This window comes from Dipodomys ordii, unplaced genomic scaffold (assembly GCF_000151885.1).
Source record: "Dipodomys ordii isolate 6190 unplaced genomic scaffold, Dord_2.0 Scaffold59, whole genome shotgun sequence".
Lineage (NCBI taxonomy): Eukaryota > Metazoa > Chordata > Mammalia > Rodentia > Heteromyidae > Dipodomys > Dipodomys ordii.
Genome location: NW_012267275.1, coordinates 2,373,792 through 2,385,821, shown reverse-complemented (window position 1 = coordinate 2,385,821; position 12,030 = coordinate 2,373,792). Strand labels below are relative to the sequence as shown.

Genomic DNA, 12,030 nt, shown 5'->3' with positions numbered 1-12,030 from the left:
AGTGTGTAAATGAGAATGCTAAAAGCTGAGGTTCACATATATGTGCAGACCACCCACAGGTATGATGCAGGTGTGTGTAAATGGAGCCCCCAATAAAGATCTTTCCTCTAATCCAGTGGTGGGTGGAGGATTTCCATCTTTTAAGGCAAACCTTCCTGTTAATTAGATTTTAACGATGATCTTTTAGAGGTGAACTTTCATTGACATTTTCACCAAAAAAAGCAGGAAATCTGATTTTTTATGATAAAGGAGTTTTAAATTAAGCTTGGAATCTATCAATTATAATTTTAACTTTAGTTTGATGTCAAGAAAGAATACTATACTACCTTATTTTTTTAAGATTCTATCCAATTAGCAGAGCTAAAAGAAAAAGTAGTTATTATGGCTATAAAGTTTACTGAACTTATTTGTGCTCTGAAATATTTGACCGTTTTGGGGCTATTAAAATCTAAGAACATTTTAAATTACACTTTAATAAATTCACCATCAACAATAGGATCTCGGGTGTTTAAAGATAGCATATGTAAAGCAATTATCTAGTTAAATAGAAATAGGGATTATGTTTCTCTACAATTGCAGATGAAAATAATAAAAAAAATGCTCTGGAAGAAAGGTGATAGGGACCAAGAATGAAACACACAAGAAGATTTTTTGTGTGAATGGAATTTCAGTTTTAGCCACTTGTTATAACTGGTATACGCATATTTTGCATCTGTATTGACACATTATACATTTTGCCATAGTATTTCATTAAGCTTTACATAGCTACTTCCTTAAAATACCAGATCAGCATTGAAGTATATTTGGAGTAGCAAAACAATAACCTACAGACAAATGATTATTCTGTTAATATTCCTGTATGTCATCATTGTAACCATTACCAAGTATATAAGCTAATCTTTTTATTATTTAAGCTGTGGTAAAAAAAAATTTAAATTTATATCCTTTCTCATTTACTTTTCTAACAAAAAGATTTTTGTGAAGCATTTGGTCACTATAAATTTTTTCTCTAATTCTAAAATTATGGAAACAGTGAGAATATGTAGGTTAAACATAATGTGTGTGAAAAAGAGACCGAAGTGACAGGAGAGGAGAGAATATGATAGTAAGAAAGGAAGAAATCCTACAAAATTAATATCCTGTTTTCTATAATAAACTATACTTTTTAGCTCTTTCCTCGAAATCTTGCAAGCTATTAATCTCGCTTTGAAATCTATTGGAATTAAAACATTTAATTCATCTTAAAGTCACACACACACAAAAAATGAAGTTTAAAATTAATCAAGGTCCATCATCTATAAGTAGCAGAAAAATGAACAAAGCATTCCAACCAACATGATAGCATTGTTTTTAAAAATATGTTTAGCTAAGAGCCTGCTTTTATAAATCAGTGCTTTTTCTACTCTCTCCAGAAATAGTTCTTTCTCTTTAACTTGTAAGCCAAATTGCTTGGTATGTCCTTGCAACTTTTTTTTTTAACTTTTGAAGTCTCTTTTAAATGACAATAAGCTTGAAGAATTTTGTGGTGTATCTGATTGTTTTCTCCTCTTGCCAATGCTGATGTTTCCATTTTCTTTACAGTTGTTACTAAGAAACTTTATCCGGATGAAACGCTGTGTCATGGTGCTCATAAATGCTGCATACTACATTAATAGTTGCTTTGATTGGGATTCACCTCCAAGGAGCCTTGCTGCTTTTGTGGTATGATCATGCTATATTACTTACATTGTTATTCATTAAATTCAGTACTCATAGATGCATGTTTCTGTGGCTATAGTAACAGTTATGTCGATGTGGCCATTTAAAAACTCCTATTTTAAGACTTGACTGGACAGATTTGCTGTGGGCAGGAACCTGATGGATTGTTCAAGGTCTGAGTCCAAGAATATACCTCCCCCCGCACCTCCCGAGATTTTCAAAACGCAAGACATCACAGCCAATGTATAATTTTCTCTGTTACACTTAAAAAGTAAAATTTTTGCATGTTGCATAATTCCAAATTGCAATAAGAGAGCCAAGAACAAGTCCTCCTTGTGAAAAATAATAATAGTAATAGTCTGGGCCAGTCTCCCTTTGATTTGATTCATTCTTGAATTTGGAATTTGTTTCTGCCAAAATGGGAATATTATGGGTAGTAAAATTCTGGTTGGTAATACCTTAATATGTGAATCAATTGGAAGTGGATATGACCTATTTAACAGATGTTTTATTATTTCTGAAATCTCCAGTTTTTAAAAAGTCACAAGTGAGAATTCAATCGATCTGAACAGTTCTACCAGTGTTCATCATGTAACCTTTTACTTTTGATTATTTAAAAACTGCTGATGAGACCAACTGGCAGAGGCAGAAAAATCCAAGAATATTATTTCCTTTGAGCTTTATCTGGGATTTTCTACTCTCAAGTATTTTCGCTTATTTATAGTATTTTAGTTTGAAGTGATGTTCATGTTTGTTAGCATTTAAGTACCTAGGCAGTTGCTAGTTGCACAAAAAAAAATGCCTTTATTTCAAGGGCTTACAAGAAATGCCTTAATTATTGTAACAAACCAACATTTTAGTATTACCATTCGAATGAATGTTTGCATATCTGTTTAATACTTTGAGTTCTACCCTCCTCTCAGGCCTTGCAGTAGACTTGCATTAATGTTTGAGCACACAAACAAAGAATGTGTATGTCTCTTTGTGTTTTAAGTTACCAGAAAGTTAGGCAACCTGCTTCCCATATACATGTTTTCTCCTTTAAAAAAGTAAGTGTTATCTTCATTAAGTTTTAGAGGAGGAAAATACTTTTTTTTACATCTCTCAGTACTTGTTTTAGTGGCTGCTTCACATAATACAGATATCAGAATACTGTTAAACAAACTTTAGCCTGATTTTTCATTAGTATAGAGGAGGTTTGTCAATGTTAATAAGAAAAAAATGACGCTGAGTTTCTAGGTCTACTTTATATCCTTCTTTCCAGGTTCTAGGAGGCCTTAGAGCAGCAATAAAATTCTGTTAGAAAGGTCATGCTGCCATTTTTATTCACTTCTTCTGAAGCCATTTTCCACAGCTGTTTGTGAAATTTGAAAACAGAAATGTATAAAATTATATCATTTGTTCAGGTACATTCATTCTGAATCCCTGCGTAGCACAATGTGTGGTGTATGGCCTCACAAACTTCTTCCAGCTGCAGGAGTCTCTCAGGTAAAATGAATTCAAGATGGCAGCCCTTTTCACAATGTCTTTCTCATTGTAAGAAGAAATAATTTGAAAAAAAATAGCCACATGCACATATTACTTGACTGTTTTCACTGGAAGAGAGCAGATTTCACTAGAGGAAAAAATGTAATAATAATCTGTTCTATCTGGGGACCAATTTGTAGCAGATTCAGTCCCACGAAATAAGCTGAATGCAAAAGGCTTGCAGAGAAAGAGAATAGATACAATGAAGAGAGGGCAAGGCCTGCCGACACACAGGGTAACGAAGAGGTCACAGACCACAATGTGAGCACCACTGAGAGTACTTTCAAGAAGAAACAATAATGTTAGTTGTTTCATTTTTTTAAAAAAAATCAAGAAACATTCAATGATATTCATAGAAGCAAACTGCCTTTATGTGGACTTGAGCTGAGTTCCAGGAGAACAGAACCACACCTTTTTCATCCTGCACTATAGCATCTCTACACTAGAGCAGCTGGCAGTCTATACACTCCTAGGAAAATATACTTCTAAATTAGTGGACCTACCATTGAACCAACAGTCCATCTGAAAATTATTTCTGTATGGAGAACCTCATTCTTCAGTGATACCTGCTGAATAAGGGCTGGGTGGGTTCATTGTTATATCATGACAGACACGCTTGATCCATTGTAGCAATTTTGCCTCTTGATTCCACTTGAATCTTAAATTATTTGGTAATTCTGTGTCAACTATCTATTTAACCTCAGATTAAACTATGATACACAAAATTTATGTGTAAATAGCCAACTAGTATTTATTAAGCATGTATTATATGATAAAGAACTATTTCTCATATTAAAAACACTTAGATACATTAATGTATTTAAGAGTCCTAACACATTTTATAGAGTGGATAGTACTATTTTCCCAGTATTTAAAGGAAGAAACTGATACACAGAAAAGTTAATAAGTGTACCCTAGGCAACACAGTAGATATTATTTCTTTTCTAAAGAGTCTTCTGAATATATGTCTTCCTATTTTAATATCATAACAATTCAGAAAAAAATCCCTGTTATATGACTCTTCTTCATCTTGTTGAAATCAAAAGTGATCAGTATTTAAAAACAACATCTTTCAAAGATCTCCTTGCATGACTAGAGCCTTACTAGGTCAGTTTATTGAAAAGAATTGCTTTCCACTAGGAGAATATAAGCAGCACCCATTGTTACAAACATATTGTTCCCACCATGCCCTGTTGATGGATCATGGGTCTATTATTATAATATTGGTTCCACTTGGCCCACTTTTTCATAAATGCAGCTGCCTTGTGGAACACACACATTTGTAGCATTATGTAGCTTGGTTGTAGGCCCAAATCAGTATACTTCATAATGTTTAAAGGTCCTTTTTCCTACTACATGTTAGTTTTCTTTTCTAATTTTCTTCCTCCAAATTAAAAAAAAAACCACAAATAATCTTTTTTTGTCTCACTGTCAATGAACATGAAAGCAGGAGAAATTCTGAGGGAGAGCAGCTGCCATTTCTGAAAGCTCTACCTGAGTGTGTTTGGGGGAGTGGTGGGGGGAAGATGAGGATTCAAAGTCAGCTGATGGCAGCAGAGGATGAAACTGGCCAGAAAGGGGACAGTAAAAAATAAGCAAATGCATTTCTGGGAAAGGCTTTGTTTTTGAGTGAATTCAGTGTTTAATTTCGTTATGAATATTGTCTGCCTAAGAGCGAATGTAGACGTGGATGGTACAGAAGGCTCTACTTGTCTTGGTTATCATCTATTGTAGATGTGGAATGTCTCATAAATTGGACCTAATTTTCATCAGGCTCTTGACCAGACATTTGTGTTCTTGTGGATGTCAGTGGGTACAAAATGGGGAGGGGGAAGGAGTGCACATTCTCTTTTCAGTACTGTCATTTCTCACTGTAATGAGCACAAAAATAATTGGACAACTGAGCTATCAGTAAAAGGACACACTTCAGTGTGTGTCAAAGAATTATTTTACAGGACAAACTTTAATCTTTAAATGTGATTGTAGATAATTTGTGGTACCATCTGTCCATTTGGAATTGTTTTAGCCTTTTCTGTCGTTATACAGTAAGTGCCGCTGTGTTTAACATTAACATTTGATATTTTACACATTTAATTTCTGTTCTGCTGTGTGGTCCTTAGGGAATGGAGCGCTAGTGCTACATGAGAGAGACAAAGTATTGATCAGTTAACATTTCAGCTACATTTATGTATGTCGCAAAATTAATGAAAATGCCAGACAAAAATGTCAGAGTGCACAAAAAGGTAGAATTTAAATTTGGTACTTTAATGAAAAGTCTTAAGATGTGCATTATCACAAATGTCCTCTTGCTTTAATGTACAATTCCTAGCAGAACAACTAAAGGGAGACACATATTTTACTTAGAGGAACAATGAACATGAATTATGAAGCGATGTCAACTCCTCAAAGTACCTCGTGTTCCAAAATGGCATGTTTGAATGCTTTCACTGTTAAATCATAAAATGCTGTTTCTGTTCATATGTTTCTGTTCATATCTGGAGGGCTACTGGCTTCAGTCCCCTGGCCTGGCCAGTTTGAAACAGACTTCCTTCTGAGACTGTCTCCTTAGGTTTACTCTGTGTGTGTATGTATGTGTGTGTGTCTATGTGAAAATAGAGAATTCCCTCTATAGCAATTCATTTTGGTTTGTTACTCGTTCTTTCTGGGTCCTTTACAAATGCCTGGTTTTCCTTTGCATCCAGATAATTTGTGTTCTACCCATCTTTATTTTAGTAAAGGATCACACATGGAACAACAGATATCTTTAAAAAAAATAGAAGAAGAAGCTGGGTCATTATACAGGAAGGCACAGAGAAAGCAGGAGTGATCTATTCAAAGAATGACATGAGGGAGCTCTTTGTAGCCAAATGATTCTTTATTAAAAAATGGAGGAAGCCACAGGAAAAGAGTAGGACCGGACTTGCAGAAGCTCAGGCAATGACACTGTGATATGAAGATTGAAGACAATAGGTTTAAGGGTCCTTTACTTTGTACTTCCTCCTCCTAGAAAGTCCACAACTACTAAACAACTTATGGATTTTTCTAAAAGTTATTACAAACCACAAGGACATTTTTTTAAGTTACCTTTACCATCAAGGTCTAAAAGTAGAGCATTGCTTAGGAAGAAATACCAATGTGAATATAAAGGCTTCTCTGCTTCACCTCTAGTTAAATCTGGGTGTTCATATTACTATACATTGAAATGCAAAATAATTATACTGGACGTATTGAAGATTTCCATCTATTACAGAAATTTCTATTTAGCATAAGTCAGTAATACCACACCAAAAAAATTAAGCTTCTAGTCCATGGCAATTTTCGTATTATTTTTATAGGTACTTTTTTTCATTAGTGCTATTTTTGGAGATAAAATTACTTTCCAGAATTAGCAGAAAAATTGAAAATGTCCCATATATAATTTTTAGTACTTTCTTTACAACAGCAAATCAGAAGTGTCCCTAAAAATAAAATACAAAAGAAAAACAATCTGATTGATGATGCTATCTCTGTACTCATGAGTTTTCCTAAAATTATATAGGTCTGAATGCCCAAACTCTTTTGCTTACCTTTCTTCATTTGTGTTTGCCGTACATAAATACTAAAGCTGCTAAAAATTTCAGTTTAGTACATACACATTTAAACTATATTAAACATTTTCTTCACAGATGTGCATGGAAAGAAAAAACTTGCATAGAATTTTATTGATTTAGGGTATTATATACTGTCAGAGTTGCCTAAAATTCATTTTACAGAGTCAAAAACTATTGACTTTCCATGTTTCTAGCACTACAATTTTCTTTTCAGTAGATTGTATGTCCAATTCATATGGACATTCTGGCACATCAAGCTGATCCTCAAAATACACATTTTTCTCAGATTTATCTGAATCCCAAGGAAGATTTTTTTTTCAAATGTTGCCCTGAATTCCAGGAAAAGTTATAAATTAGGTTTCCTTAAGCATTGCCTTTCACAAAATGTTGCATATAAATTCTTTCAATTGTATTTATTAAAAAAAAAGTGGCCAAAAGATCGTAATCCATCATTTATAAGTGAATAGGTTTTAGGACTGATCACTTTTAGCTGAAATCAAACCTAATTCTTAGGAAACATGGCAAAGTAAATAAAAATGGAGTAAAACATTTTCTTCTGATCCTTCCTGAGGAGTGACGGATGCTATAGAATGCTACTGATCCTGGCAGTGTGCAGACCTACGTAGATGAAGTCATTTTGCCTTTTGTACCTATTGTATATACAATACAGCAGTTCCTCAGAACAGTGTTTCCCTCTCTTTAAACGATGCTAATGCCCTTTTTCGTTTATTTTAATAGGTGTTGCAAAGGGGCTTTCAGGTCTTTGGAGGAAGATAATCACATAAGCTTCAGGGTCTGCTACTCTATGAAAAGCTTAGTCCTCTGAAATTTTGTTTCATATTTACAGTAAAAAGAAATTAATCCCAGTAGCAGATTCCACTCATACATGCTCTCTATGATCTCTGCTTTACACTCTTTTCCTCTAACATGGTAGGTAGTAGGATGCTATAAGCTAGGTGAGATTCCTTTGGTGGATGATTGGGGAAAAAGAAAACAAACTCATTTGTTCCAAGGTGTGAGTATTGTTGTGCAATATTATAATCAAACATAAACCACAAATATTGCCAGCATTACCATAGTACAACATTGGATTCAAGAATTTCCCATTTCATGCACCTTAATGGTGCATGCTGTGAGAGTTAAGATGATGGAGTATGTCAAGGCCTCAGTGCAGTCTCCCCTAGCTGTAAGAATATTGTCTGATTTCATCTCACACTGTTGCTTTGCACTGATTTATCAGATAGTTTAAGACCCCAAATCTTGGGGCTGGGAAGGTGGCTCAGTGGTAGAGTGCTTGCCTTGCATACATGAAGCCCTGGGTTCAATTCCTCAGCACCACATAAGCAGAAGAAGCCAGAAGTGGCACTGTGGCTCAAATGGTAGAGGGCTATCCTCAAGCTAAGAGCTGAGGGACAGTGCTCAGGCCCAGAGGTTCAAGCCCCCATGACCAACAATAACAACAACAAACCAAACCTTGGGAAATACATTGTGTGGTCCATATTTAACAACTGAATTACCTAAGTATCAAAAAGTTATGAAATAATGAATTTGAGATGTCTACCTATCCCAAGATTCCTGTGTTTGAAGTTTTTTTGGTACTCTAAAGGATTTTCTACTTTCTAATTTCAATACAAATCAGAAGGGATATATTTGTTGAGGAAAATTGTATAAAGCATTTTTGCAAAGGCAGAAGTTTAGAAAAATGGTAGTAGTGGTGTTGGAGGTGTGGCTCAGTTGGTAGAGCATTAATCAATGAGTGAAAGTGACTAGAACTGAATTCAAATCTCAGTCTAAAAAATGATAGTAGTAAGGCTCAAATGGTTGTAATTAATAAAAGGCTGGTATTAATAGGTTTAAGTCATTATATCCACTTTCTGTAAATACATGTGTTTGGATCAAGAGAACATTAAGCAATAGTTGCAGAATGATTTCTGGTATCTCATTATATTTTGACTAGTTATGAAGATGTACCTTAGCATTAAGAACAAACTAGACTTAATTTATTTACCAAAAGAGAAGGAAACATGAAATGTTGCTAATGAAGGTGTTTTCTTTGCTCCTTTTCTTGCCATTATTTTAGCACACCTGAACATTATGGTACGAACAGGATAGACAGGCAGTGGCCAACCTTAGCCACAGCCAGTTCTTTGAGTTATGACAGTGCATGACACCTCCTGCTTTTGTTGTGATAACAGAGGTTCAGCACTCAGCAAGTGGTCATATTTAGAGATCAATAACAGAGGAAAGATGTTCACAGCAGTCGTTAGCTTCAGGCTCATATGGGAATGATGCAGAGAAGAGGAAAGAAGCAAGGAAAGGCAGAAAACATACCAAAGTGTAAACAGATATTTGGGTCTAAAAGAAAGCACTGATTTTAATGGAAGCAATAAAATATTATAGTGGAAAACCTTGGATTTTATTTTATACTAAATCAGAGTTCTTAATTTATTTTCATATTTCCCTAAAGGACAAATTTAATGACAGAAATGAAGTCTGAAGGGATAAAAATTGTCAGAGAGTACTGACTTTGGGAGTACCAAAATTCATTAAACTTTTGCAATATCCAAGTTTTAGCTCCCACAAGAAAAATTTCCACCCCATTGGGATTCATATTTCCCCCCATTGAGAATGCACACTCTAAATGGAGCATAATATAAGTCTGATGTTATTTTCATACTTCTGATGATAAAGTCTAGCTTGGAACTTCCATAGTTTATGTATGATGCAAACCAGTCTGTATAAAGAGAATTTTGATCATTATACAAAATTATTGACTACTTTGAGTCTGTTTCAAAGAAAGATTTTATTTAGTTCTGCAGACATTGAGGAATCTCGTCTTCTCCTTATGAAAAATCACGTAAGTGTTTCCTGTGGACCCAGATTCTGCATTTCATCAAAATCTAGAAGTGAGTGAACATAAATTCTGGTCTAAGTAATGAAGCCCTCTTATTATAAGGGTGTGGTAGGGCTTGCCCATAAAGGTTGTAGTTATGAGCAATAGCTAATCGTTGTGTACAATATGTCAGAGTTCTAAAAGTATACTTCATTAGGCATACTTACCATTTTGATATCCATTAGAAAGTTTATAGTGTAGGAAAGTCATTTAAAATAGTTAAACACTTGTTTGTTAGACAAGTTATCCTGCTTACCAATTGGAATAAAAACTTTATTGTTGCAATGATTACCCATATATATATATGATTTTTTATACCCATCTTACCATAAACAAATCTGCATTTTCTGTACATGAACAATCTTTAAACAAACTATAAACAAACTTCAGGTATGTTTCATCCAGTTTTGTCATAAAATATTGAATTAAATATTTCCTTTAATCAAAGAAGTTTTTGGATGAAATATAAAATAGTAGATCACAGCTGGACACTAGTGGCTCACACTTGTAATCCTAGCTGCTCAGGAGCTGAGATCTGACGACTGAGGTTCAAAGCCAGCCAAGGAAGAAAAGTCTGTGAGACTCTTATATCTAATAAACTGCTCAGAAAAAGCCAAAGTGATGTTGTGGCCCAAGTGATACAGTGCTAGCCTTGAGCACAAAGAAGCTTTCAGAGACAGCACCCAGGCCCAAAGTTCAATCCCCAGGAACTGAACAAAAAAATACAAATACAAATAGCAGACCACCAAGGATAAATATAATCAATTACCCAGAAATTAGTACAAGGTTGTATCAGAGAGGTATAATATTTCAAAATATAACACCTCTATAATACTTGGTTGTAGAAGTTCCTAACCAAGTTCACTAAGTCCATCTAGGCATCAATATTGAAATTTAGAGCCAGGTACCAGTGGCTCATGCCCATAATCCCAGCTACTCAGGAGGCTGAGAATCACAGTTCGAAGCCAGCCCGGACAGGAAAGTCCTTGAGATTCTTATCTCCAATTAACCAACAGAAAACCAGAAGTGGAGCTGTGGCTTAAAGTGGTAGAGCACTACTCTTGAGCAAAAGAGCTCAGGGACAGTGCCCAGGCCCTACAACCGACAAAAACGAAAGAAAGGAAAGGAAAAGGAAGGAACAAAAAGAAATTTAGGCGTCAGTATATTTCTGGTTTTGTTTAATTTTTAAATGGAGTTTGGTTCCTCCATGGAAGAGCCTACTCTATACCTCAGTCAACAGACTAGTATTTTTATGACAGTTTTTTAACCGTGTTCTACTAACCTAGCTGTTTCCTATATTTTTATATACTCAGAACATAAACTTCCTGCCATAGTTTAATTTTTCAGCCCTTAATCTTGGTTAGTGCATATTTTAAAATTGAATGCTTTTCATACAGGCTTTCTACCTCCAAATAGCATGGAAAAGTTTGTTTGGTGAGACAGTTGCTTAGCCCTTGGAACACACTTTTTTTGTAGAGGTAATATCATAGATAATGGCTTAGAACCACTTACCAAGTCTAATCCTAGAGGACCAAGTATAAAATGAGAAAGCACATCACATGGAGATGTAGAGTACATGGAGTCATGGCTGCTTAGACTGCTAGAAGCATATCTATGTCAACCCCAGCTTCAGGGTAGGACAGCTTTCTCATACATATGAACTCAGATTATTACAACTGAAACAGGGCTTAAAGATAATTTTGTAATCGTTTAAATAGGGATACAGGTGGGCCCATTGCAACAATGGGATGTACAAGTCGTTATGTCAAAAATGAACTTTACAACTTTGGGGGGGCGGGGGGAGGAGCGGGGAGGATTGGGTGGGGGGGACAGGGGGAGGATGGGAAGGGATGGGAAGGGGAAACAAAGGAGGAGGCTACAATGCTTGATAAGAAATATACTCATTATCTTGCCCATGTAATTGTAACCCCTCTGTACAGTATTTTCACAATATAAATAAATAATTAAAGATAATTGTGTAAAACAGGAGACTAAGATGAAATGAGGCAAATACTTAGGAATTATTATTGATAATAGAAGTCACAAATACAGCAACAAAGAAGAAAGGCAAAGCTGTTTTAAGTTAAAATGTTATCTTTAATTAATGAACAGCAAATGTTTGACATTGTCCTATAAAGTTCTGAGAATAAACTCAAAACTGGACTCCTGATCTTAATATTTCCTGTTGAAGAATATGTTGCAGGGGAGTATGTTGATATTGTCTTTTTTTTCTTTCTTTCCTGCTATTTTTTTCTTTTTTATTGTGAAAATACTGTACAGAGGGGTTAGGACGTATTGAAGATTTCCATCTATTACAGAAAT

General features: G+C 34.9%; 1 protein-coding gene across 1 annotated transcript in view; it reads left to right on the top strand.

Annotated features, from left to right (window-relative positions):
• Mctp1 (multiple C2 domains, transmembrane 1) overlaps positions 1 to 12,030 on the top strand; it is a 541,169-nt gene that overhangs the window by 384,117 nt on the left and 145,022 nt on the right. The window contains exon 17 of the mRNA XM_013022079.1: positions 1,582 to 1,701. Coding sequence (XP_012877533.1) covers positions 1,582 to 1,701 — 120 coding nt within the window. The remainder of the gene's footprint in view (positions 1 to 1,581; positions 1,702 to 12,030) is intronic.